Source organism: Bubalus bubalis, chromosome 19 (genome assembly GCF_019923935.1).
Source record: "Bubalus bubalis isolate 160015118507 breed Murrah chromosome 19, NDDB_SH_1, whole genome shotgun sequence".
Lineage (NCBI taxonomy): Eukaryota > Metazoa > Chordata > Mammalia > Artiodactyla > Bovidae > Bubalus > Bubalus bubalis.
Window position 1 is genome coordinate 66,495,882 of NC_059175.1, and position 26,327 is coordinate 66,522,208.

At 46.9% G+C, this 26,327-nt stretch overlaps 2 protein-coding genes and 1 non-coding gene across 6 annotated transcripts in view; 2 read left to right on the forward strand and 1 right to left on the reverse strand.

Annotated features, from left to right (window-relative positions):
* The window catches only part of SRD5A1 (steroid 5 alpha-reductase 1), a 41,254-nt gene extending 32,945 nt beyond the window's left edge, over positions 1-8,309 (reverse strand). Inside the window, exons 1-2 of one of the 4 annotated variants that reach the window (XM_044932639.2) lie at positions 8,232-8,309; positions 7,528-7,881 (exon numbers count right to left, since the gene is read on the reverse strand). In XM_044932639.2, the coding sequence (XP_044788574.1) occupies positions 7,528-7,814 (287 nt within the window). In that variant the 5' untranslated portion in view covers positions 7,815-7,881; positions 8,232-8,309. Of the gene's footprint in view, positions 1-7,527; positions 8,156-8,231 lie in introns of those variants that run through there. The other 3 variants (XM_044932640.2, XM_044932641.2, XR_006546690.2) reach the window with 3 other exon arrangements.
* A 120-nt stretch (positions 8,310-8,429) lies between these two features.
* NSUN2 (NOP2/Sun RNA methyltransferase 2) overlaps positions 8,430-26,327 on the forward strand; it is a 32,453-nt gene continuing 14,555 nt past the window's right edge. Inside the window, exons 1-8 of the mRNA XM_006047712.4 lie at positions 8,430-8,647; positions 8,735-8,892; positions 10,205-10,309; positions 15,804-15,909; positions 19,137-19,208; positions 19,974-20,058; positions 21,828-22,020; positions 23,878-23,952. Of these exons, the coding sequence (XP_006047774.3) occupies positions 8,558-8,647; positions 8,735-8,892; positions 10,205-10,309; positions 15,804-15,909; positions 19,137-19,208; positions 19,974-20,058; positions 21,828-22,020; positions 23,878-23,952 (884 nt within the window). The 5' untranslated portion in view covers positions 8,430-8,557. The remainder of the gene's footprint in view (positions 8,648-8,734; positions 8,893-10,204; positions 10,310-15,803; positions 15,910-19,136; positions 19,209-19,973; positions 20,059-21,827; positions 22,021-23,877; positions 23,953-26,327) is intronic.
* Positions 25,000-25,133, forward strand: LOC112580743. The gene has a single exon (XR_003105079.2). It is a non-coding gene; the product is annotated as a small nucleolar RNA SNORA70 (small nucleolar RNA).

A 26,327-nucleotide genomic window follows, 5' to 3' on the forward strand; every position in this document is an offset into this window, starting at 1 on the left:
TTATTAAAGGACACTCTAGGTTTGTTTCTGAAGCTTATCTTAGTAATCTGTCTTTGGATAAAGATCAGATGCCTCACGCATGACCTGCAACCAAGATTGGAAGAAGACATAGTTTAAGGAACTTTCTCCAACCTGGATGGAAGGACCTTTCTATCAGGTACTCTAAACTAGCTCATGCCCAGTGAAACCAAAGGGAAAGTGACTCTTGGGTTAACTCCCACTTCCAAAAGCCCCTAAGCTGGACTGGTCTATAGAGATGCCTGCTGACCTCAAGTGATGTTCAAGTGAAGTCACTCAGTTGTGTCTGACTCTTTGCGATCTCATGGACTATATCCTACCAGGATCCTCTGTCCATGGAATTTTCCAGGCAAGAGTACTGGAGTAGGTTGCCATATCCTTCTCCAGGGGATCTTCCCAACCCAGGGATTGAACCCATGTCTCCCACATTGCAGGCAGACACTTTACCATCTTTGCCACCAGGCAAATCCCAACTTACCTTAAAACAATGCTCAAATAGAGGAAATTACACTGCACTAGGACAAGAAGAAGAGGACATCAGAAGTAGACAGCTTGCCCAAGATGCTCATCTGACTTGTATGATCATTTATAATGTTTTCTTGATTCCTTGGACCTATGCCTATTAATCAAATGCTTTCTATCATGGACATGAGTCTATGCTAGTTTAAAACTCAATCCAATTGTTGGGTTGTAGCCAATTACCTGTGTCTAGTACTTCTGGGTTACTTTGGTGGATTTCTGCTCTCTAGGGCTCTGACTGGATACCCACTAGGAAATTTATTTTAGATGAATGTTCAGTCCTATTTCATCTATTCACAATATTACTAGATGGGATCCTCTCACATGGCCAATTAATAATATCTGCTCTGATGCTAGCCACTCCCAGGGACGGGGGAGCCTAGTGGGCTGCAGTCTATGGGGTCGCGCAGAGTCGGACACAATGGAAGCAACTTAGCAGCAGCTCTGATGCTGGCCATACACTTAAGTTTTCTCTTAGGGTCATTCAAACTCAGTCGGAGTGATGAGCTAAGTCTCTATAAAAAATTAACCTCTCATCTATTGAAAGGAAAACTCTCACAGTTATGGGGTGGATCCTCATGGTTAATACCAGGCTATGGTCATTTTAGTTTAAAAGCTCCTCTATGTTGGGAAGGGTTAAATCATACTAAAAATGATCAACCTGGTAATTTTGAGACAAGACTGGGTGCTTTATGAACTATGTCTATCATTACTGTTAGAGTGATTGGTATGGAACTCAGTGGGCTTGTCGGACTAATTTATGGCCATCACATCTACAGGGATGAATACGAAGGTGTAGCCTGGGATTCCCATGAACTTAAGGTCATACATGTTAACAAATTAGAGGTAACCCCAGTGAATCTACCATTGGTATGATCCCAGTGGGTCACTGATCTGTATTCTACTGGTATGACTGCTTAGCAGCTATTGTGTGTGTGCACACCCACACACATGCGCGCACCTTCAGTGGGGCTGCTGCTGCTGCTGCTAAGTCGCTTCAGTCGTGTCCGTCTCTGTGTGACCCCAGAGACGGCAGCCCACCAGGCTCCCCCGTCCCTGGGATTCTCCAGGCAAGAACACTGGAGTGGGTTGCCATTTCCTTCTCCAATGCATGAAAGTGAAAAGTGAAAGTGAGGTCGCTCAGTCGTGTCCGACTCCCAGCGACCCCATGGCCTGCAGCCTACCAGGCTCCTTCATCCATGTGATTTTCCAGGCAAGAGTACTGGAGTGGGGTGCCATTGCCTTAGAGAATGTAATTGGCCATATCTAAAATCCTGAAAGATGATGCTGTGAAAGTGCTGCACTCAATATACCAGCAAATTTGGAAAACTCAGCAGTGGCCACGGGACTGGAAAAGGTCAGTTTTCATTCTAATCCCAAAGAAAGACAATGCCAAAGAACGCTGAAACTACCACACAATTGCACTCATCTCACACGCTAGTTAAGTAATGCTGAAAATTCTCCAACATTTGGATGTTCACATGAACCGTGAACATCCAAATGTTCAAGCTGATTTTAGAAAAGGCAGAAGAACCAGAGATGAAATTGCCAACATCCTCTGGATCATGGAAAAAGCAAGAGAGTTCCAGAAAAACATCTATTTCTCCTTTATTGACTATGCCAAAGCCTTTGACTGTGTGGATCACAATAAACTGTGGAAAATTCTGAACGAGATGGGAATACCAGACCACCTGATCTGCCTCTTGAGAAACCTATACGCAGGTCAGGAAGCAACAGTCAGAACTGGACATGGAACAACAGACTGGTTCCAAATAGGAAAAGGAGTACATCAAGGCTGTATATTGTCACCCTGCTTATTTAACTTCTATGCAGAGTACATCATGAGAAACGCTGGGCTGGAAGAAGCACAAGCTGGAATCAAGACTGCCAGGAGAAATATCAATAACCTCAGATATGTAGATGACGCCACCCTTATGGCAGAAAGTGAAGAAGAACTAAAGAGCCTCTTGATGAAAGTGAAAGAGGAGAGTGAAAAAGTTGGCTTAAAGTTCAACATTCAGAAAACGAAGACCATGGCATCTGGTCCCATCACTTCATTGCAAATAGATGGGGAAACAGTGGAAACAGTGTCAGACTTGATGTTTTTGGGCTCCAAAATCACTGCAGATGGTGAATGCAGCCATGAAATTAAAAGATGCTTACTCCTTGGAAGGAAAGTTATGACCAACCTAGATAGCATATTCAAAAGCAGAAATATTACTTTGCCAACGAAGGTCCGTCTAGTCAAGGCCATGGTTTTTCCAGTGGTCATGTATGGATGTGAGAGTTGGACTGTGAAGAAAGCTGAGCACCAAAGAATTGATGCTTTTGAACTGTGGTGTTGGAGAAGACTCTTGAGAGTCCCTTGGACTGCAAGGAGGTCCAGCAAGTCCATCCTAAAGGAGATCAGTCCTGGGTGTTCATTGGAAGGACTGATGCTGAAGCTGAAACTCCAATACTTTGGCCACCTCATGTGAAGAGTTGACTCATTGGAAAAGACCCTGATGATAGGAGGGATTGGGGGCAGGAGGAGAAGGGGACGACAGAGGATGAGATGGCTGGATGGCATCACCGACTCAATGGACATGAGTTTGAGTGAACTCCAGGAGTTGGTGATGGACAGGGAGGCCTGGTGTGCTGCGATTCATGGGATTGCAAAGAGTCGGACACGACTGAGTGACTGACCTGAACTGAACTGAAGCCTTAACAACTTTCGTAAGCTTTAAACGATAGTAATCGGGCTATTAGCCTACTGAATTCTGAGATCTCTATGATGAAAAAGGCAGTGCTACACAACTGCATGGCCCTTGACATCCTTACGGCATTTCAGGGAGGCACCTGCGCCATAATTCAAACCAAATCCTACGTTGTTATACCTGATGAATTCTCTAAAATAACACATTTGGTGAACCATATGAAAAGTCAGATTTCTGCGTTCAGTGACCCATTCCCTAGTCTTGATGATCTTTTAAAAAAAAAAACTGGTTTGCTGTGGGAGGTTCATGGCTAAACTATTTACTTTTAATTCCACTAATGTTATTAACTATACCATTTGCATTTTGCTTATTTCACAAGATTATTATTTCTTGTATTACCGGGTGTATGACTAAGCCTCCAATGAAAATGATGATTAGAGTTGAAGCAGCTGATCAAATGTATAGCTCAATATACGATCAATTGTTGGGGGCCGGTGTGAGGCACTCCGCCCATGGCAAAGGTCATGAGGAAGGAGGCTTGACATACGCAAAGGCGGGATCGAGCCTCAGGAGTCCCCCTGGAAATCCTCGAGCATCTACCCCCATAACCAGAGCCTGCCTACTTTACTACTTTGTGCTCTCACCTACACCTCTGGCTTTACGGGGGGCTGTCCCCCACCACCTCTTTCGGAGAAGGAGTTAACTTAGAGCTCCAGTTAATAATAATTCCTGGGCGTGATAGGAGTGTTTTAACCTACAAACTCCTCTGAAGGTTCTCTAGCCTGCCTGACAGGCTTGTCCGGCCACATGTGATTGCTCACAGCCTCCCAACCATGAGAGGCACGAGATGCTTTAAACCTTCTAAAAACAGGTTCCTTAGAAAAGTTAGAAAATTATTAGTATAAGTATAATGGGCTGATTAGAAATTGTATTGGTGAAGGGTTTTTTCATTTGTTGAGCCAATGTTTGTTGCTAAGTCTCCATATCCCCTGCCCTTACACACATTAATGAATATATAAAAGAAATAAGTATTAACCTTTGATATCAATCACGTTAGACCTTAGGCTAAGTAAATTCTTTCCTTAACTAAAACCCACTACACCCTCACCCTATAGGAATGTAACTTTATTTGGGTGGCGTCTGTTTTAAGAATAATCACCCCTGGAGAAATAAGTGTCCTGGTTGACTGACCGCTGTCACAAGGAGAGGGTCGTAAATTGTCAGCAGGCCCCCTGGCCAGAAGATGATGTAACACCCCTAAGACCTCTGTATACATTTGTATGAAGAACCTGACTTTGATAAAAGTCAGGACTGCTGACCCCGCGTGACTTTTGCATAACATCTCAGTGTATAAAAGTAGACCATGGAAAATAAAGAATTGGGATCAGTTCCTCGAAAGACTGGTCTCCCCATGTCTCTCTCTCTCTCTCACTGTGGTTGAGTCTCCATCTGGAGCGCGGAACCCACCATGCTTACTAATTATGCCTGGGCTTCTAAGATCCGACCGGGGAGGCCTCAGTGTCTCCTCTCCTTCGGGAGAACGGAAGGACGCCTGCGGCCTACGTAAGTGGTGCAAGCTTCTTGTCTTGAAGTTTTATTGGTCCCCCGCGTAAACCAAGCTACTCAGCCTCTTTTCTCCACTGAATTTTCCTACTGAGCTATCCTTATTTCAGCCGCTTTTCTCCACTGAATTTCCTCACTGAGCTATCCTCATTCTATTACTCTTTATATCCTTAATTAACGTTTAATTAAGCAGTTGTTTCCTGACCCTCGCCTATGCCGTCTCTCCTTCGAATACCCTGGATCAGCTGGGGCTGGACCCCGGCAATCAATGATTGTAATAGTGTAACTGTAGGTATTTTCATGCAACAAGAGGGAATACTTTCCTGGACCATAACTAGAAGACAGGTGTCCCGACATCTTTGACTGCTAAGATCTAGTCCAGTAATGGTACACTGAGTGGCTTATCAGCAAAAACCTTCTTCAGAACTGGGAATGAGCGTTCCCAGCAAGGCAGGACAAAATGGTTATGAAATGCCCCTCAATGTATGGCTGGATTTATGACCACAAGGGGGCTGTGTCAACTACAAATTGGCACTTACGAAGATCACTGCCATCTGCCTGCAGGGAAATTGAACCCCAGGCTGCTATAGCTGCTGACCTTCAACAACCCCTGAGGGAGTTCGGGGTGGAGTGAGGCACTCTGTGCTCCAGAGGATCTAGAGGGAAAGGTCTTTAGATAGCTGGATGTTTTTAGGAACAGATTTTATGATCTCAATCTTTGCATCTTCTCATATCTAGAGAAAGCACTAAATCCCTTCATGGTGACATCAGATCCTCATGACTAACAAAAACCTTTTGTAAAATGAGTGCTTCATGGCATTGAACTCCCCCTTCACCAAAACCTTACATATTGACTTCCCCCCACTGCCGCTTTGGAGCAGTCTCTCAGAGCTCTCTGAGATGCTGCCTCCCAGGCCACAGTCTTCATTTTGCCCCAAATAAAACTTAACTTGCAACTCTCAAGTTGTACATCTTTTTTTAGTCGACAGTGCTCACTGACTTAGGTCAAATGACCGTTGAATAAATTAGCTGCTTGGGTAGAATGGAAGATGTTTATCTCTTCTATTTGGAAAACTTGCCGTTGTTTAGTTGCTCAGTCAAGTCTGACTCTTTGCAACCAATGGACTGCCGAACACCAGGCATCCCCGTCATTCACCATCTCCTGGAGTTTGCTCAAGTTGGAAAGTTTGGAAAACTTAAATGTCCCCATACCACACGGGCTATGTGTACAATAATATGAGCAACTGTGGGTGACACCCTTGCTGTAGAGGTTTCCTCTCTTCATGAATGAAACTACTGGTCAGATTTAGGTGCTGCAAGTCATCGATCGGCTCCCTGCTTTGGTATGGATTTATGGCAAACTCGGGCTTCCCTGGTGGCTCAGACGGTAAAGAATCTGCCTGCAATGCAGGAGACCTGGGTTCAGCCCCTGGGTCAGGAAGATCCCCTGGAGATGGGAATGGCTACCCACTCCAGTATTCTTGCCTGGAGAATTTTACGGACAGAGGAGCCTTGAGGGCTACAGTCCATGGGGTCGCAAAGAGTCGGATGTGACTGGGAAATGCACTGATGAGTCTGTCACTGAGTTTGCTTACGGGAATTCTCTAGGACTGTCAGGTACAGAGCACTCAGAAAGACTTTGTGGAACACTGACTGCCCATTCCCAGTGTCTGCTTAAAACTTAAAAGCAGACTGGGATGCAGCTGCCCAGGGGTTCAAGAGAGGCTCAGAGACACCCGCACTGACTTCTTCTACTGCTCTGTGAAGTGGGTATCCTAAGGTGGGACCCACAACCAGAGAGGTCAAGTAACCTGCCCACGTTCCCAAAGCAGTTGAGATCAGGTCCCTGATGTGTAGAGAACATCCCTTTTAACACTGGGTAGCCTTAAGAAGTCTGAATACAAATTTTCAAATTTTGATTTTAAGCTTTCGAGTAGCTATTTGGTTTAGCTATGCAAAAGTGTGAAAATGTTAGTTGCTCAGTTGTGTCTGACCCTTTGCGACCCTATGGACTGTAGCCCACCAGGCTCTTCTGTCCGCGTGGATTCTCCAGGCAAGAATACTGGAGTGGGTTGCCATTCCTTTCTCTAGGGGGTCTTCCCCATCCAAGAACCGAACCCAGGTCTCCTGCAATGCAGGCAGATTCTTTACCAGATGAGCCACCAGGGAAGCCCTTAAGTTGTGCAAAAGCCAAAGCCTAAGACCTGGAGAGAGTCCCAACTTGTTACAGACCTGAAGAGTACAGACACAGCCATTGAGCCTTCTTCACAAAAACCAAACATCTGTAAGTTAGCTTAAAGACCTTAGGTGTGTTTATCGCTTATTTCTTGGAAGGCTACTTTCACAGTGCTGGAGGCACCTGCCTATATTATAGAGGAGAAAGTCCCTGAACGTGACCCATTCAGTAATTGGAAACCAGACTAAGGTGCAAGTGATCATCTGATTGGGGGAAACAATCCTCCACCCTAAACAAAGAGTCCACATGGAACTAGAAAAGTAGGAAGAGGGCGCTGGGGGAGAGAGAGCAGGGGCGAAGGAGAGGGCGCCAGGACCTGGTGTACAGGTGCAGGGAGCCGGCCCGGGGTGGCAGGAGGGCGGTGCACCAGGGGCGGCGGGGGGAAGGGGGAGCACCGGGGGCGGCGGGGAGAAGGGGGCGCACCAACCAGGGGCGGCGGAGAGAAGGGGGCGCACCAGGGGCTGCTGGGGGAAGCGCGGGGCCGCCCGCTCTTACCGTTGCGCATAGTGGACGAGGAACATGGCCAGGAGGATGCAGTTGGGCCAGCGGTTGAGGCGCTCGGCCGGCGCGCCTGCGCCCACGCACGCGAGGAGCGGCAGGGCCAGCGAGGGCAGCTCCTGCACTGCCCAGGCGGCCCGCGCTGGCAGCCCGAAGGCAGAGCCGGACGACGCGTAGCGCCCGTAGGGCGAGCCCACCAGCTTCAGCAGCACGTAGCACACGACGCCCAGGGCGCATTCCAGGTAGGCGAGCGCGTCCAGCAGGAACCGCTCGGCCAGCTCCATGGTGGGCGACGGCAGGTGTGCTCCATGGCCCGGGTGCTGCGTCGGGCCACATATAGGGCGGCGGCGGCTGCGGGCGGGGTGGGGTGGGGGGCGGGAGGCGCGGTTACCTGAGGCTGGCGCCCGCGGCCAAAGCCTAGGCCCGGATCCGCCCTGTGCGGGCGGCCCCGGAGCCACACGCCACCCGTCTCCCTAGTCCTGGGTGCGCGCCGGGGACGGGGTGGGACGCCCGGGGCGCCCGCTCGCCACGCCCACACGGCAAGAACCCCGCCACTCCAGGCCCTCCCCGACCGTCTCACCAGTCTTGGGTGCGCGCTGCGGGCCCGCCCCGCCCACGCCCTGCCCACGCGCCTATAGCCCCCACCCACCAGGCCCCGCCCTCTAGGCCCCGCCCACTCCGGGCACTCCAAGACCGTCTACCTAGTCGTGGGTAGGCGCCGGGGACGGGGCGGGACGCCCGCCCGCCCCGCCCACGCTCCTAGAGCCCCGCCCACTGGGCCCCCGCCCACTCCGGGCCCTTCCCGACCGAGCGTCGTCGCCGCGGTGCGCACGCGCGACCTCGGGCTGTCCGCATCGCTGCCTGAGCCGGTGCGGAAATCCTTGTGTTCCTGCAGGTCCCTCCCTCCCTGCAGGTCCCGGGGAGGCCATGTGCTGACCCGTGGGGTCCTCGAGCTGCAGCCCGGAAGTGCTTGCGGCCGACGGTGGCGGGTCGAGCTGTGCGGGCGGCGTGCGCGGCCGCGTGGGCCATGGGGCGGCGGTCGCGGGGCCGGCGGCTCCAGCAGCAGCAGCAGCAGCGGCCCGGGAGCGCGGAGGACGGCGGAAAGCGCAATGGGGCGGTAGGATCCGGGGGAGGGTGGGCCGGGGCCCCGAGGCCTGCGGGGCGGCTTCGCGGCCCCGGGTGCCAAGTTTCTCTCACTCCTCAGGGCTGGGAAGGCGGCTACCCCGAGATCGTCAAGGAGAACAAGCTGTTCGAGCACTACTACCAGGAGCTCAAGATCGTGCCCGAGGGCGAGTGGGACCAGTTCATGGGAGCGCTCAGGGAGCCTCTCCCGGCCACTTTAAGAATTACCGGTTACAAGAGGTAAGGGGGTCGTGCCTTTCACGTTTCTCGGAGAGTTGGGGTTTAGAATGTCCCGGGTTTAAAACGGAAATGTATTTCTCCCAAGAAGCACACGTCAGCGGTGTGGATGCTAGAGCCTGGAGGCCTTGAGAGGAGGGAGCACGGGTGTCCCAACGGAGTACGGGGAGGAGGACCTGGCAAGTTGGGAGGTTAGAATCAGAAACGAGTGTGCAAGATGAGAAGCATTTGACTCTTGGGGGCCCATTGACGATGCCCCACCGTTTGGAACACATGAGAACCTGTGACATAGTGAGTTTTAAGTGAAGCTTATGGTGTTCTCTCTCTTAATTTTTTTTTTTTTTTTTGAGTCGTGTATCTGAGCACGTGGGTTTATTGTAAGCTGCACAATGAAAAGACCAAATACGGAGGCAGCAGTCTTGCAGAAAGCGAAAAGGCTTTACTACAGGATAGTCAAGCAAGGAGACAGGAGGCAGTGATCAGCTTTCCCGTCAGCTGTTGAGCAGGGTATTTATCCATGGAAGTAGGGAATAAGTGGAGGAGGGGGGCACTGGAATGATGGGTGGAAATTAAAGCTAAGTTTCAAGAGTCCCCTGCAGGTTCAGCTGTGCTTCATCCCTTTTTATGTGCAATTTCGGGGTGGGGAGTCTGTTACATGTTGTGGATTTTCACTTTGTGATGTCTAAAGTTTACTGTGCGTTATTTAACTTATTAAAAATGTTTATTACGAATATTTTGGCCTCGGCCCATGGCCTGTGGGATTTTAGTTCTCAGACCAGGGATCAAACCTGCACTCCCTACATTGGAAAAAAAAAGAGTTTTAACCACTGGACCGCCAGGGACCGTCCCTGCTGTGGGCTGTGTTAATCCTTTGATGTGCCTCTACTGGGCAAAATGGCCTTTAGGACTGTTGTGGCCATATCCTGTTTCGGTTGTCTTCTTCGAAACGAGCCTAGAGATGTCATTTAATCAAGTTGTTTCTTCCTTACGAACCTTTAGTGTGTAAGTTTAAGGATATGTTTGCAGTTGTACCTTTTGAAGAGGACCTGAAAATGAAGATGGAACTCGAGGAATGTTTAGGAGAGAAGGGATAGAATAGTATTGTATATAGTTTTTCACCTTTTAGGGATTAAAGGACAAGGATTGTTTAAGCTTTGAAAGAATACAGTAAAATGGTAGTAATGAAAGAATGTCTTCACTTGGCACACAAGGATGGCTTTTGTTACAAAACACAATCTTGGGTTTATAAAGAGATAAGGTGTATTGAATTAGCTTTCCAGATTGATTTGAAACTTAAAAAACTTTTTTTTGATAGCCATGCAAAAGAGATTCTCCATTGCTTAAAGAACAAGTATTTCAAGGAACTGGAGGACCTGGAGGTGGATGGGCAGAAAGTTGAAGTTCCACAGCCCTTGAGTTGGTAGGTATAACACGGCTTCATTCTGTTGGATATGTCTCTAGGATTTTAATCTTTGTCACTTGAATTTATTTCTTGGTAGCCCGTTTGATTTTGGCACGAAAGAACCTAAATGTACTTTAGAGACATTTTCCTATTCTTATTCCCAGTGCTTTTTTTCGCTGTTACTTCACACGCGTGTGCAAGTTTTCCTTTGTGACTTGCAGCTCTGTGTATTGAAGTCTTGATTTCTGTCAATTTTTCCAAGTCAGTCCAGCTTCTCTTCTTCCTCGATGTTACCATTTCCACCATTTCTACCTAAACCCCTTGTCTTCATGTCAGAACTGTTGCAGACTTAATGTTGTTTTGCAGGGCCCAGGCATAAGACCAGGTAAGAGTCAGAGGCTGGGGAGACACATGGAGTGTAGCCAGCATTTCATTTTGCTAATTGCTTGGTTTATTGCATACGAACACACTGCACAACAGAAGTTAGTCACGCAGAGAAGGAAAGGAAAGGGGGTGATGGAGGAGGCGACTCGGCATGAGTGTCGGTCCCCTGCCTACAGTTGGGCCTTGGGACAAGTGTGAACTGGAAGTCCCCGTCTGCTCTGACAGCACCTCCAGTGGCATCTGTGAAACAATTCCTTCATCTTGCAGCCTCAGGTCCTTTGACAGTGAACCTTCAAGCCCCCGTCTTAGTGTTTTAAAGCATCCCGACAGTGGATGTCTTAACAGTGATAATCTGAGACCTCCTCTCTATCAGTCGCCCCTTCTGTTCCCACGGTGTCTTTCTGAGACGTTACCAAACGGCGGATGTTTCCGAACAGTCCTCATGGAGGTTCACATTGGCCCCTGTGCCTCCATTTCAAACTCTTCGACATCACCCAAAGTCACAAGATCACCCAAAATCCCACAAGATGAGTGGGATTCCCATGACTATTAATCACACCATAGCTCCTCGTCCAGCAAAGACTCAGCAGGGGCTGCATTAGCTGTCCTGTCTGTCTCTGTCTCCAGGGCCCATGCTCACCCTCCTTTTATCCTCGCTGTCCTTTCAGTGTCTTGTGGCTCATTTGTGTGTCTTGATCCAGTTTAGGTGTGTGAAAGCGGTCCCGTCTGTCTCGTGAAGGGCCCAGAGAGTCAGGCACAAACCGTGGTAGTGCCAAGGCTGGGGCCATCAGTTCAGCTCAGCTCAGCTCAGTCGTGTCTGACTCTTTGCAACCCCATGGACTGCAGCACGCCAGGCTTCCCTGTCCATCACCAACTCCTGGAGTTTACTCAAACTGATGTCCATCAAGTCAGAGATGCCATCCAACCATCTCATCCTCTGTCGCCCCCTTCTCCTCCCGCCTTCAGTCTTTTCCAGCATCAGGGTCTTTTCCAGTGAGTCCGTTCTTTGCATCAGGTGGCCAAAGGATTGGAGTTCCAGCTTCAGCATCAGTCCTTCCAATGACCATTCAGGACTGATTTCTTTTAGGATGGACTGGTTGGATCTGTTTGCAGTCCAAGGGACTGAATAGTCTCACAGCCTGGGCTGTGGAAGTCAAGAAGTTGTTAACAGTTACACATTGCAGATTATCAACTTTAAGGCACTGAGAATTCTTACAAAAGGACAACAGCACGTTTTAAATGATTACTATAAAAAGGTGAATTTAACCATCATTGTCTGGCAGTTTATTGTTCAGTCGCATCTGACTCTGTGACCCCATGAACTACGTCACACCAGGCTTCCCTGTTCTTGCCATCTCCTGGAATTTGCTGATTCTTGTCCATTGAGCTAGTGATACTATTTGAAAGCATTGGTTCTTTGGACCCCAGCCTTCTTTATGGTCCAACTCTCAGATCCATACTGACTACTGGAAAAACCATAGCTTTGACTAGATGGACCTTTGTTGGCAAAGTGATGTCTCTGCTTTTTAATACACTGTCCAGGTTTGTCATAGCTTTTCTTCCAAGGAGCAGGTGTCTTTGAATTTCATGGTTGCAGTCACTGTCTGCAGTGATTTTGGAGACCAGGAAAATAAAGTCTGTCACTGTTTCCCTTCTGTTTGCCGCGGAGTGATGGGACTGGATGTCATGATCTTTGTTTTTTGAATGTTGAGTTTTAAGCCGGCTTTTTCACTCTCCCTTCACCCTCATCAAGGCACTCTAGTTCCTCTTCACTTTCTGCTTTAGAAGATGAATTTAAGCAGCGTTTCCTGACAGCTTTTGAAGTTTTGACTGTTCAAGTGTTTGATGTATCTTTTCTTTTTGGCCAACCTTTGTTCATCACAAGCCAAAATGAGGTTTTCATTGTTCCTGGTCCGTGCATTTGCTTGCTTTTCATTCTTTTGTTGGCCGTTTGGATGTTCAGTGTCCATATCACAGATGTGCACAGAATCCATGGTGGAATGAGAACTGAGTGGCCAGATGCTTAAATCAGATCAAAACCAAATGTCACCATTTCAGAGCGCATTTCTGGGATACAGGAATAAGCCTGCAGTATTACACCAAAAAATTCCATGATGGCTTTTTTGTTCAACAGTTTTAATCAGAGTTTAGAAGCTTGACTGTTAGAGAACAGGAAAAGGACTCTGAGGCCAGGTGCTGAGGCCAGCAGGTAAGGAAGGTGTCTCCCCTGCTGTGTCTGCAGCATCAGCGAGCGTGGTGGCCGTCACGTGACGAGCGGGTCCCCCTCTCAGTCACTGGGGTGTGCCCTCAGCTCTTGGCCTGTGCCATGACGTGGAGATTTGGGGGATGGCCCCCGGTGCTCAAAGTTGGGGTGTTTGATGTTTTCAAAAGCAGGTTTAAGATTGTCTTTGCACATTTCTATGCATAATAATCTTTCCTGCTTTTGCTGCCTCACACAGTCACCTGGAAACATTTATTCCTTCCACCCTGTGTCCAGAAGTTCAGCTTTTCAGGTGCGGCCGCCTCTGCCGGTTCTCTGCCTCTGGGCAGAAAGAGGAGCTGGTGAGCCGGCCCCCTGGGGAAAGGGTGTCTCTCTGGGCTGTCCTGGTGGTTTTCTTCCACAGTCCCAACCCACACGGAATTAGTCTTTTTTTATTGTTCTCTGCAAACTACAGTGGGACTTTGGTTTAATTGGCCCATTGAATGTATAATGGCTATTTTTCACTCTTGATTGTTGAACTTTGGATCTCAGGGCAGGACCAGTCAATTCCAGACCTCTTGGAAAGGCCCTGCAGGTATTCTGTGGGTGAAGAATGCAAGGAGTCACCCCAGTAACAGCCCGGCCTTCTCTTCATGATACTGTTTCATCCAGTTTTCTGAACATAGATGAAGGGTCTGAGCAACATGTTGTAAGATACAAGTTCCTAATACTCACCCTTTTTTCATTATCAGTGACAACTGTGAGACAGTTGTATTCTATAAACATTAAATCAAATTCACTGGTCAGGTGTGGGATACCCATAAATCAGTAAATAAAGCAGAAACATAAAATACTTTCTGGTGGTTCTTTATATTGTGGAAATTGCAGAAATAGATCTTAGTAGTCTTTTAACTTTTTGAGACATAGTGGGATGTAATGTAGGAGAAGTATTTTGGGGGCCCAGGTTTTCTAGAAGGAATGTCATGTATAGGACTTACAGCGTGTGCAGGTTTCATTTTTTTTCTTACCTTTCATAGACTGGGAACTGCAAGGGGTTAAAGCGTTTTTTAGAAGGCCTTGTTTTGATAGTGAGTTCTTGCAAATGCACCTTATTGTCATTCTGTTTATTTTCTTTTCATTGAGTTGATGACGAGTTATCCTAGATGTTATATATAGAGAGAGACTTTTCTTTTTAACTCAGTCTGTCTTTGTAGTTAAATGAAAGTTAAATACTTTTCTCATAAGATGAAAAGCTTTCGTAATTATAGCTTACAGTCAGATTTTATTCTTGTAATAACAAATTTACATTTTTAACTAGTAGAAACTTAACCAATAAAGCACATAAAGAAATATTCCTCTCAAGTTATACCTGGAGTCTGCTCTCTATTAGAAAATGAAAATTCAGCTTTGTACAATAAGTAATGGCAGGCAGCATTCAAATTAGTGACGTTTGGTGATTTGATAAGGTAGTTACTGGCACGTGTGCTGTTGTTGATCACAGACAATTCCGTTTGCCAGGAATCTTATGAAAGCAGATGTTTGGCTATCACCAAAGGCCCGTATTCTTGCCTGGGAAATCCCACGGACAGAGGAGCCTGGTGGGCTGCCGTCCATGAGGCCGCAAAGAGCTGGACATGATTGAGCACAAGTACATAAATACACACAATGGTTGCAGAGGGGGCAGGTTCTGCTCAGTCACACAGCTAGAGCCAACCGCATGAGTCCCTGCCGTTCACCTCTAGTGAGGCCACGGGGAGTATTTAAAGCTAAACGGTTTTTAAAATGGTCTAATAAGTATGATTGCACTTTCGTTTTGTATTTTTGAAACAGGTTAAATATTGAAGAGGGAAGCAAGCATAAGAAATAGAAACAAAAGTTCCAGGACATTTTGAGGGTGGCCATGAACAGGTTCAGCCAGTTTAACCTTCATAATTTGGTGGAAAGCACTTATCAGATGTAGCTCATGATAAAATGACAGTTGAGTAGTTTCTTCACATCTTAAGCCTCAGTTTGTCTCTGTCAGGTAGTCACTCGGATTTTCAAAGCAAACGTGGTGTTGTTTAAACATTCCGTTCCATTTTCACGGCTGTCACCTTAGCTGCTGTGTGACCCACGGAACATTGTGACCCGTGTTGTTAAATTGAGCTCATCGTTACGGCTCAGAGTTAACGCTAAGTGCGGTAAGGTTTGTCGCTGGGTGCCATGTGACACTGAGCATGGCCCCACGTGTCCTGTCCATGTACTGACCCGTGCGGCTGGACTTCAGTGGCTGGACAGGCGCACGGGACGATGAAGAAACCACACACTTCCTCATCTGTGATGGCATCGTTCACAGTGTTGAAGTATGTTTACATAGACAGCAGGAGAGGCTCTGTTCTTCGGTCTGTATAAACATCAGCCTGGGACCTCAGATTAATATGTTTTTGATTTCCAAGGTTTGGGTGTATGTAGAACATTTCACGATATTATTGGACTGCTTGGTTTGAAAAATAGTGAAAAATACAGTAAAAAAAAAAATACTGTAATCAAACATCGGCCGTGCTGATAGCTGCCCTGCGGTGTTATTTCCATTCTGTGTGAGCCACGCTGTAGCTTGTCGTCATCTGCCTTCTCCTGGGCTGTGTGCCCTCAGGTTCCCGCGGTGGAGGGGGGGCCATCAGGCTCTCCCTGTTGCCTCTGCTCTCGGCCATTCACCGGCACAGCTCCTCAGCCCCGTCCCGGGCTGTGTCCCTTAGCGCCCAGGGCCGAGGCCCCGTCTCGGCGAACCTCTGTGTCCTGCTGCTCGTCCTTAGAGGACGGGGCAGGGGTGTGAGCGGCCAGCACACGGCTGGGCGTCTCACTTGGCCCATGAGCTGTGTGATGAAGGCGCTGTGAAGAGCCCGCTTTAGTATGCGTAACCCTTACGTGTTTTACTTTCCTTTCGGTCAGGTATCCTGAAGAACTTGCCTGGCACACAAATTTAAGTCGAAAAATCTTGAGAAAGTCTCCACAGCTGGAAAAGTTTCACCAGTTTCTGGTCAGCGAAACTGAATCTGTGAGTAGATGACTTCAGGCTTGCTGGTTTCCTTGAAGCCTTAGCATCGCAGTTTTATTTTAACCACGCTTGCCGCTGGCAGTGATTAGGTAGATACGGCACATAGAAAAGCACCCTGAACTCATTGTGAGCGCCCCTGTAACATCTGGTAACGTAGGTATTAGTAGCGCCTCTGATCACGCCAAGTCCCGGGGGCGCCGGTACGGTTGTCCGGGTTGTTTCTGGTGTCGCTCACTGCAGCCATGGCTGGGCCCGGCACTCTGTTCCCCGGCCCCCACGTTGGAGCGTATTCTGTCTGCTTTCATGTCCTTTTGGGCTGCACATGCCGGGTGCCTCCCTTGGAGAGAAGGTGATGGGTGTTTATGGCCGTCTTTATTTGATTAAAAGTGCTATACTCCACCTTTGCCGAACAGAAGAACACCATGTAAATGTGACAGGCTTGGTTCTCGTAAAACGACATGGTCTTTGCCCCCTGGTTCCTCAGCCGCCGCCTGATTGCTGTTCAGTCACTAAGCTTCTTACCTTTAGCACCACATCTTCCCCAGCAAACAACTGCCCCCGCATGCAGTGCGTGACTGAGTGAGCGCCCACGAGCGGCGGGCGTTGGCAGCGTTGCGGTTTCCTTTCTGTCTCACGCACGGCATCGGAAGCTCCCCTTCCTGTTCTCTAGCCTCCTTTGCCGGGCCCAGGACCCCCAAGTGCCACCAGATGGTTTTGTTTCCTTGTTGCCCTGAGCTTCTTTGTCCGCCTGGCGGGACTGTTTGCTTCCCATGATTCTTGCCTTGAAGCCACGGCCAGTTTAGAAGCGCTTCACCTCACTCAGTTCTGATCTGCTCAGTCCACAGCTGCATGCTCTCAGGCTTCCCGTCCACTCGGGTGAGCTGGTAGACAGGCTCCTGTTGGCCTGGTTTCCCACTCCCGCCGTGTAGAGCAGCACATGGTGCTGGGCACCGCCTGTGCCCCCTTGTTGGCGCAGACTTCAGTTCTGATGATCTCAGTCCACAGCTGCCTGCTCTCAGGCTTCCCGTCCACTTGGGTGAGCTGGTAAGCAGGCTCCTGTTGGCCTGGTTTCCCACTCCCGCCGTGTTGAGCAGCACAGGGTGCTGGGCACCGCCCGTGCCCCCTTGTTGACGCAGACTTGTGCAGAAAGCGCTTCTCTGGCTTGGCGTTTAATCTCCAGGAGTGTGTGAACCGTCAGCGAAAGTGCAGATTTGCACTTGAGCAGAGCGTTCGTCATCCTGCGTCCATGTGAGGTGACTGACGAGCGCGGGGTGGCTGTTCAGACAGGAAGCCCAGGTTGTCAAGGAGCAGAAGCCTCCTGGCAGCTGACAGTTTTTGGCTTTTTGTTGGGCATTCAGTCCTAAGCTGTTAAAATAGAGTTGTGAGTGTCACAGGTGCTGGATTTTTCAAAGAATCTTTGAACAGTCAAACATGTGAACAGATGTCCTGACCCAAGGGTGAAGGTCTGGAGGATGGCTGATCAGTGTGGAGGTTTAGTTGTTGTCTGCCTTCCGCTGAGGAGGCAGTGGTTGACGGGGCGGTGTCCAGGAATACAGAGCAGGTGTGGGCTGCTCCTGGAGACAGGAGAACCAGGAAATAGAAGTTACGGTTTCACCTGTGAGGGGACACTTCTAGGGGGCTTTCTGTCCTCTGTGCATGTTGTACTTGAGTTTCTAACGAACTAATGTCATTCTGACATTAATGCCAAAGACATGCCAAAGAATGCTCAAAGTACCGCACAATTGCACTCGTTTCACGCTAGTAAAGTAATGCTCAAAATTCTCCAAGCCAGGCTTCAACAATACGTGAACCGTGAGCTTCCAGATGTTCAAGCTGGTTTTACAAAAGGCAGAGGAACCAGAGATCAGATTGCTAACATCCTTTGAATCATCGAAAAAGCAAGAGAGTTCCAGAAAAACATCTATTTCTGCTTTATTGACTATGCCAAAGCCTTTGACTGTGTGGATCACAACAAACTGTGGAAAATTCTGAAAGAGATGGGAATACCAGACCACCTGACCTGCCTCTTCAGAAATATGTATGCAGATCGGGAAGCAACAGTTCGAACTGGACATGATACAGCAGACTGGTTCCAAATAGGAAAAGGAGTACATCAAGGCTGTATATTGTCACCCTGCTTATTTAACTTATATGCAAAGTACATCATGAGAAATGCTGGGCTGGATGAAGCACAAGCTGGAATCAAGATTGCCGGGAGAAATATCAATAACCTCAGATATGTATATGATACCACCCTTATGGCAGAAAGTAAAGAAGAACTAAAGAGCTTCTTGATGAAAGTGAAAGAGGAGAGTGAAAAGTTGGCTTAAAGCCCAACATTTAGAAAATGATCATGGCATCTGGTCCTATCACTTCATGACAAATAGTTGGGGAAATAGTGGAAACAGTGGCAGACTTTATTTTGGGGGGCTCCAAAATGACTGCAGATGGTGACTGCACCCATGAAATTAAAAGACGCTTACTCCTTGGATGAAAAGTTATGACCAACTTAGCATATTAAAAAGCAGAGACGTTACTTTGTGCAACAAAGTCTGTCTAGTCAAGGCTATGGTTTTTCCAGTAGTCATGTATGGATGTGAGAGTTGGACTATAAAGAAAGCTGAGTGCTGAAAATTTGATGCTTTTGAACTGTGGTGTTGGAGAAGACTCTTGAGAGTCCCTTGGACTGCAAGGAGATCCAACCAGTCCATCCTAAAGGAAATCAGTCCTGAATATTCATTGGAAGGACTGATGCAGAAGTCGAAACTCCAATACTTTGGCCACCTGATGCGAAGAGCTGACTCATTGGAAAAGACCCTGATGCTGGGAAAGATTGAAGGCGGGAGGAGAAGGGGACAACAGGATGAGATGGCTGGATGACATCACTGACTCAATGGACATGAGTTTGGGTAAACTCCGGGAGTTGGTGCTGGACAGGGAGGCCTGGCGTGCTGCAGGCAATGGGGTCGCAAAGAGTCAGACATGACTGAGCGACTGAACTGAACTGAATGTCATTCTGAGGGACAGGGATTACTGTCTTTTGATAGGGGCCATTTATCCACTAGTAGAAAAATCGGTCTCACTTGCTGTATACGTGATGGTACTAACTTTGGTGTTCTGTGTATGGTTATACAGTATTTTCTTAATGCATTGGAAGTAATGCCCAATATTAATTTTTTCTGCTGTTTTTAATGTCGTTGCTGATTTTTAACAATTTTATTTTCAAGGGAAACATCAGCCGTCAGGAAGCCGTCAGCATGATTCCCCCGCTGTTGCTGAATGCTCACCCTCACCATAAGGTACTCTGAGCCTTACATGGAAAATGCTGGTATTCATCTCTCTCTGTTTTGTTGAGACCTTTTATCTTAATGTGGTTCATCATTTATTTTTCCTTTTCACTTTGGGTGAAGTGGAAAATGATACGTATTTTACTTTAGGTTCTCTTTGCAATTTTTACAGCTCAGTTTTTTTACTTGCTGTTGAGATTATCTTCATTGTCTCTGACTCAGTCAGGTTGAAATCACAGTGAACCCATACCGAGGGCTTGTTGAATGCCAACCATGGTTCTTTGTTCTTTTTGTGAATTAATTCTTTATTGCACACACGTCCCTGTGAGGGCAGATGCTATCACTGTCCCTGTTTTTCCAGATGAGAAAAAGGAGGCAAAGAAAAACGGAGGTAATTGGCTTAAAGTTAGAAGTTAGTTGTCAGGGGCCAAACTGAGATTGGAACCCAGCGAACTCTGCCCCCTAGCATTCTGTTACAATGCTTTTTGCATTTAGTATCTTTACTCGTCATCCCTGAATGTATTTTTCTGCCGGTTTCTAGTGCTGTTTTTGTTCCTGTTTCCTGTGGAGCGAGTATCTTTCTCCTTCTGTGGTTTGGGGGCGATATATATTAGGGCATCCTGACAAATAGAACATATGCCATAGATTTATCTTATAAATAAATGTGCTTAGGTCCTAAAGTAGAAATGAAAAATAATCTTAAATTGTTCTAAGTTAGATGTAGGATAGTTGAGTTATATAAAGAAAAACATCAAACGTTTTCTTGCTTTTCACTAGATCTTAGATATGTGTGCAGCTCCCGGGTCAAAGACCACACAGTTGATTGAAATGCTGCATGCGGACATGAACGTTCCCTTCCCAGGTATGTGTGGGGCTGGGGTCTGGGGGTGGGGGTGCTGCTCTGGTGGGTGGTGGATGAGGGAAAGAGCAAACACAGTGATAGCTTACGGTGAACGGTTTGATCTCCGAAGAAGATGTAGCTTCGGGACCAGGGACCAGGCTTGATTGCTCAAGAGCTTTTGTGTAGCAGAGTTTTATTAAAGTATGAAAGGGACAGGGAAAGCTTCTGACACAGACATCAGAAGGGGGGCGGAGAGTGCCCACTCGCTAGTGTTAGCAAGGGAGCTATATACTTTTTAAATTAGTTATTACAGTAAATCAAAAGAATGCCTCAAGGTTGTAAAAATTTTACGAGACCCACTCCCACAATTTACATTTTACGATAATAGAATTAGAACTTAACAATACAAAGGTCCCACCAGACCCACTCCCATGATGTACATTCTAAGATACCATGATTGGTCAGAAGGTTTTCAGGAAGGGGAAACTGTCCTCACACAGGATTGTTGTTATATAATTCCTAGGACAGAGTTTAAACTGGGTTGTTTGTTGTGTAATCATCAGTTCCAGGCTTAAAAAAAAAAACAAAAACTTAGTTTTACGTGACTAAGACTAAGGAATGTAGAGAAAAAAAGAAAAGGTGTTTGTTCTTTCCTCCTCCTTGAGAATTCCAGATCTTTTTTCCTCCCTGGGTACCCATGACTTCTTGTCAGCCTGCCTAGGAATTGACTGTCTGTACAGGCGTCAGGCAGCTGGGTTCCCTGTCTCTGAAAGTAGAGCTGGGTGCCGTGCCTGACCCCGTCATCTGTGCCCTCGCGTGCCCGGTGGAGAGGGGCCTTCAGTTTAGTATCACACATGGTTTCTGTAAAAGCATGTGATGTTTCTTTTAGAAGCCACAGTAGGTAGATTTTTTTTTTAATCTGCCTGGTGAAAATCTCTGGCTGCTTCGCACCCTGGTTACATCACGCGGGATCTCTCATCACGGCGAGCCTGCCCTCGCCGTGGTGCTAGGCCCAGGAGTTGAGCCCCAGCGTGTGGGATCTCAGGTTTCCCACCAGGGTTTGGACCCACGTTCCCTGCATGGTGAGGCAGAGTCTTAACCACCAGACCCCAAGGGGGGCCCCAGTAGGTTGATTTCAGTTTGAATTTTCGGGAGTCCCCGTCCCACATTGGGGTTTTGGTTCTCTTCTGACAGTTGGTACCTGTGTGAGAGGCGGGAGGATGTCGTTTAGAGCCACTGTCAGACTCCCCAGGTTCAAATCCCACCAGCGTCTGGTAGGTGAATTATGTGACGTTTCCAGGCTCCACATAGGAAACGAGGCTTCCGTCTTGAACTTGGAGGACATTAGGTCGATGGCAAAGGTCCGAGCCTCCTCGGCAAGTGGACCCTCAGGAGCCTTAGTCCTCACCTCACTCTGGGAGCTGACTCTCAGGGTCTGTAGTGGAGCCCCAGCATGTGTGGCCTATTTTAAACACTTGTCAGGAGACTCTCTTAGTTTCCACATCTTTCTCTCCTCGCTCGCCCTTTTTTTGTTAATAGTCAATGGTAGAAAAGCTAGTTTGGGCAGAATAAGCCGTCCAAAGTGAGGAACTGTTGGCGAGATGAATTTTGAAGATTTGACATTTTAAGGGACTTGAAACCCCTGCCAAGCCGCCTGCTTCCTTCTCCTGGACCGCGGCCCCAGTTCCGGCAAGTCTGAGGCTGGGTTGCTGGTCTCACCTGCCGGCCTGGGGGCGAGCACTGCTCCCTGTCTGCTGCCTTTAACCCGACGCCGCCCTTTGCGCTCGCAGAGGGCTTTGTCATCGCCAACGACGTGGACAACAAGCGCTGCTACCTGCTGGTGCACCAGGCCAAGCGGCTGGGCAGCCCCTGCATCATGGTGGTCAACCACGACGCGTCCTGCATCCCGCGCCTGCAGGTGGACGTCAACGGCAGGAAGGAAGTCCTCTTCTACGACCGCATCCTCTGTGACGTCCCTTGCAGGTACCGTCAGGAGGCCGGGAAGCCCAGCGTCCCCACGAGAAAGCAAGTCAGAGTCTAAAGTGAAGTTGCACGTGGGTAGTGAATCGGTCACAGCTGGTTTGAAGAGAGAGGCAGTGTGAGCCTAAATCAGCAAACAGAAACAGTTTTAGTGATAAACTGAAGGAGATCAGAGAGGGGCGGTTTTAATGGTCTTGAAAGGGAACGTGAAGACGATAGCAGAGAGCAGTGATACCACATAGAGCCTTGTTGCGGGCACTGCCGGGAGTGGGGTGTGAGTGTTCATTCAGCGCCTGCTTGCGGTGAGTGTAGATACAGCGTCACAGCGTAATAATCGGTGTTAACACCCGGTGAATCCTGAGTAGGACATCCAGGGGTTCCGTGAAGGTTGGCGAACTCATGCATTTGTACACGTATCTTTCTTTGATATTTATTATGTTAGATTTTTGTAGAGTTTACTGATAAAAGAATTTCAAGGTATAGCTGAATTGCTGAGTTTTTCCAAGAAGGAAAGAGTAAAACTAAAGTGGCTAAGTTCCCGGAGACAGTGCCATAGGTGAGGACGTCAAACGTGTCTCTCGGAGCACGTGACTTGGCCAGACTGTTCTACAGAACCCGCCATCGTGCTTTGTTAGCTCTAAACGCAGCGTTTAAGTGGGATGCACTGTTACCAAGTCCTGTCTTGTTTAAACAAATGGTAGTTTTACTGCTGGTGGCAGAGCTCAGTGGCGGCATTACTGTGTGCCAAACGCCCGGAAGAATTCTCCTTCAGAAAAGTTGAAATAGGTCATGAGCTGCATTCGTTTTTTTTTTTTTTTTATCTCAGATTGCAGGTTTTTAGTTTTCTTTTGGATTAGATGTTTTCCCACTCCTGTGGTTTTTTATCCTCTCTCTTTTTTTGAATTGGAGGATAATTGCTTTACCACATTGTGCTGGCCTCTGCCATACATTCCCGTGACTCAGCTTCAGCGGGTGTACATCTCTCCCCTCCCTCCGTCTCCCACCCCTCTAGGTGGTCACAGAGCGCTGGGTTGTGCTCCCTGTGTTCTTGTGATCAGAGATACAACACTGTGACCATGATGTGACCTCTGAGTTGTAAGCTGCGGCAGTCATAATTTTAGTCCCCACAGTACAAGCAGGGGATGTCATTTGAAAGCCATTGTATCTTACAGGACATTTCCACCCTGCAGAGCCTTCACCTCAAGGACCTGTGACTAGACCACAGTGAAAATTACATTTTACAGGGAAAGCCAGCGGACACAGGAATTCCTCCAAAAAATCTGGGGTTCAAAATTAGACCCGGACAAAAAGACTTAATTGATCAACTGTATTATGAAATTTACATGGAAATGATTTCTGTTAAATAGGAGTAGAAATTTTTAAAATGTTTAATTGATACAGAGAACACTCGTGGTAAAGAAATTAAATTGGCTTACTGAATTTGCTGAGGAAGTCCTTTATAAGTTTATCATTATTCATGTAATTCTGATTAAAATGCTGCTGTTCATCAGCAAGTTTCTAAGTAGCAGGATCAGATTGTTATCTGTGTTCAGAGTTCTTTCCTAGGTCTGGAGATAGTGTTTTGCTGGTATTTCTCTTAAATGGAAGCAAATTACTGTCTCTTTGTTGAGCGAGGTTTCCTACTCATATCTTTTATTTCCTTGTTGAATTAAAATTGAAATATAATTAGAAAGTTTAATGCATTAGAGTGTCCTCCAAAGAGAAATAGGAAGTTTATTGGGGCTTGTGAGAATTAGATTGTTTTCTAAGTGGTACTCATAATACCCTTTAGCTTGGATTATTACGCTCCAGTCATCCTCTGGTACAGAGTTTTAAGTTCTTAAATGTCTTTCTTTGCAGTGGAGATGGCACAATGAGAAAAAACATTGATGTCTGGAAGAAGTGGAGCACTTTGAACAGCCTGCAGCTGCATGGGTAAGTCAGCTGTACCTACCTGGTGGCCCTGGGCGACTAGGAGGTGAGTGAAGGCTTACGATCGAATCCCTGAGCATGCAGAGCTTCAGCTGGCTGACGCAAGCCTCGGAGCTGCCTTCTTGAGTCTGCATATTTGTCAGGAGTTGGTTCTGAAACCTTTTAAGAGTAGGACACGAAATTGTATACATTTCAGGTACGCATGTATCAAAAATGCCTTTTATTTTCTAAACATGTTGTCCATGAAAAGACCGTTTCTTACTAATCTTTCTCCTCTCTGTTTTCAGTTCTTTGTGTTGAATTATTTTACCTTTTAACATCTGATCTCAGAAATATTTATGGCTATCTTTAAAAAATTTTTTGAAAAGTTCTTAAAACTGAAAGGAAAAAGGCAATCTTATAACTCAGATATATTTTTATAATTCATCGTGTATTGTAGTGTTTCCCTGTGCATAGGAATTTTTTAAATTGTACTATCTACAGAGCTTTGGTTTTTTATTTCATTTAACATCAGAATCACAGATGCAGAACTGTGGGTGACCTAGAGTGTGCACGCGTGTGTGCTCAGTTGCTCAGTTGTGTCCAGCTCTTTGCAACTCTGTGGACTACAGGCCACTGGGCTCCTCTGTCCATGGGGTTTTTCCAGGCAAGAATACTGGAATGGGTTGCCATTTCCTTCCCTGGGATATCTTCCCCACCCAGGGATCAAACCTGAGTCTCCTTCATTGACAGGCGGATCTGTACCATTGAACCACCACCTGTGAAGCCCTGATCTAGAGTATCCTAATGAATATTTTTGTAATCCTGATACTAATCCATATTATCTAAATATATTGCTTAACTACTGTGATAATTGGGCGGAGGTGGGAAGCAAAATTCACTGGTACAGAAAAAAAATATTAAAGTTAAAAAAAAGTATCTGTAAACAATGTTGATACTTATCTACATTATCCAAATTTATTACTTAAATATGCTGATAATTGAGAAAAAACCAAAATCCACTGGTGCAGAAAAAATAATGAAAGTAAAAAAAAGTATCTATAAGCAGCGTTGCAGCCAGTTAAGCCGACTGTGCCCGTTTCCCCGTGGGAGCCCAGTGTGCAGTGGCTGCAGACGGCAGCCTCCTTGGGAGGGTACGCACCTGTTCCCTGCACAGGTTGCCCTAAGGGGCCTTGGAGACAACTCTTTCTAGTCGGCATTCATGACTGGCCTGCTGTCCCCAGTCTGTTCCTGGGTTGGGAGGATCCCCTGGAGAAGGAAATGGCAACCCACTCCAGAACCCTTGCCTGGAGAATCCCATGGACAGAGGAGCCTGGTAGGCTACAGTCCATGGGGTCGCAAAGAGTCGGACACGACTGAGAAACTTCACTTTCACTTTCATAAGCAATGTTGTTACTGTTCTGTTAACCTTTCCCAACATGTGGACAAGCAAAGCATAAAGCTAACAACTGAATTCAATATATTAGGAAAATTTCACTATTAAAAAGACCATACAAATACATGATTTTTCTTTCTATTAGCAGTTGGTGTATTCTAAACCTAAATTCCTGTTTCATGTGAAGCATTGAATTGATATAGTTAAGTAATAAATTTAGATAATATAGGTTAGTATCAACACTGTTTACAGATACTTTGTTTTTCAATTATCAGAATAGTTAAGTAATAGATTTAGACAATATAGATTAGTATCAGGATTACAGAGGTCACCTAAAATAGTCATAGTCAACACTTAGAGGATACCATCTGCATACACGTATACACACCGGATGTAGGTTAAGTGTATTAATCGCATCGCATTGGACCTCCCTGGTGGCCCAGTGATGAAGAATCTGCCTGCCCACACGGGGACGTGGGTTTGTTGGGGCAGCTGAGCCTGTGCGCCGCAGCTGCTGGAGGCCTCGCGCAGAGCCTGTGCTCTGCAACAGAGGCCTAGCACAGCCAGAACTCAAGTGAAAATGAGCGAGTGCACAGAATTCACTTTTAAATGAAGCGTGTCACATAGACTTAGAAGATGGGATTTACTTTCACAGAGGAACATAAAATGGAGTTATGTTGAAAAATTTTTTTTTTAAATGGAGTTACATTGAAAATCCTGATATTCAAAAAGGTATTTCTTCTATGAAGAGCCTTATGAACAAAAGGAAAGTCTTGTAAAAGATTGGACACACTATTTTTGTGAGTGGCACATTCTGGGTTTATGGGTATCGGTTGCTCCCCACATGGGAGATGAAGGATTTCTACAGATACGTTCCTGGTATCTTCTGTCCCCTCAACCTCCCGGTTTTATTAATTTCATTGTCATTTTGAAAAGGGAAAGTTTTGTAATAATTCAGTTGGTTTCCCAAATTCTCTCCATAATTTTACCTCGGAACTATATT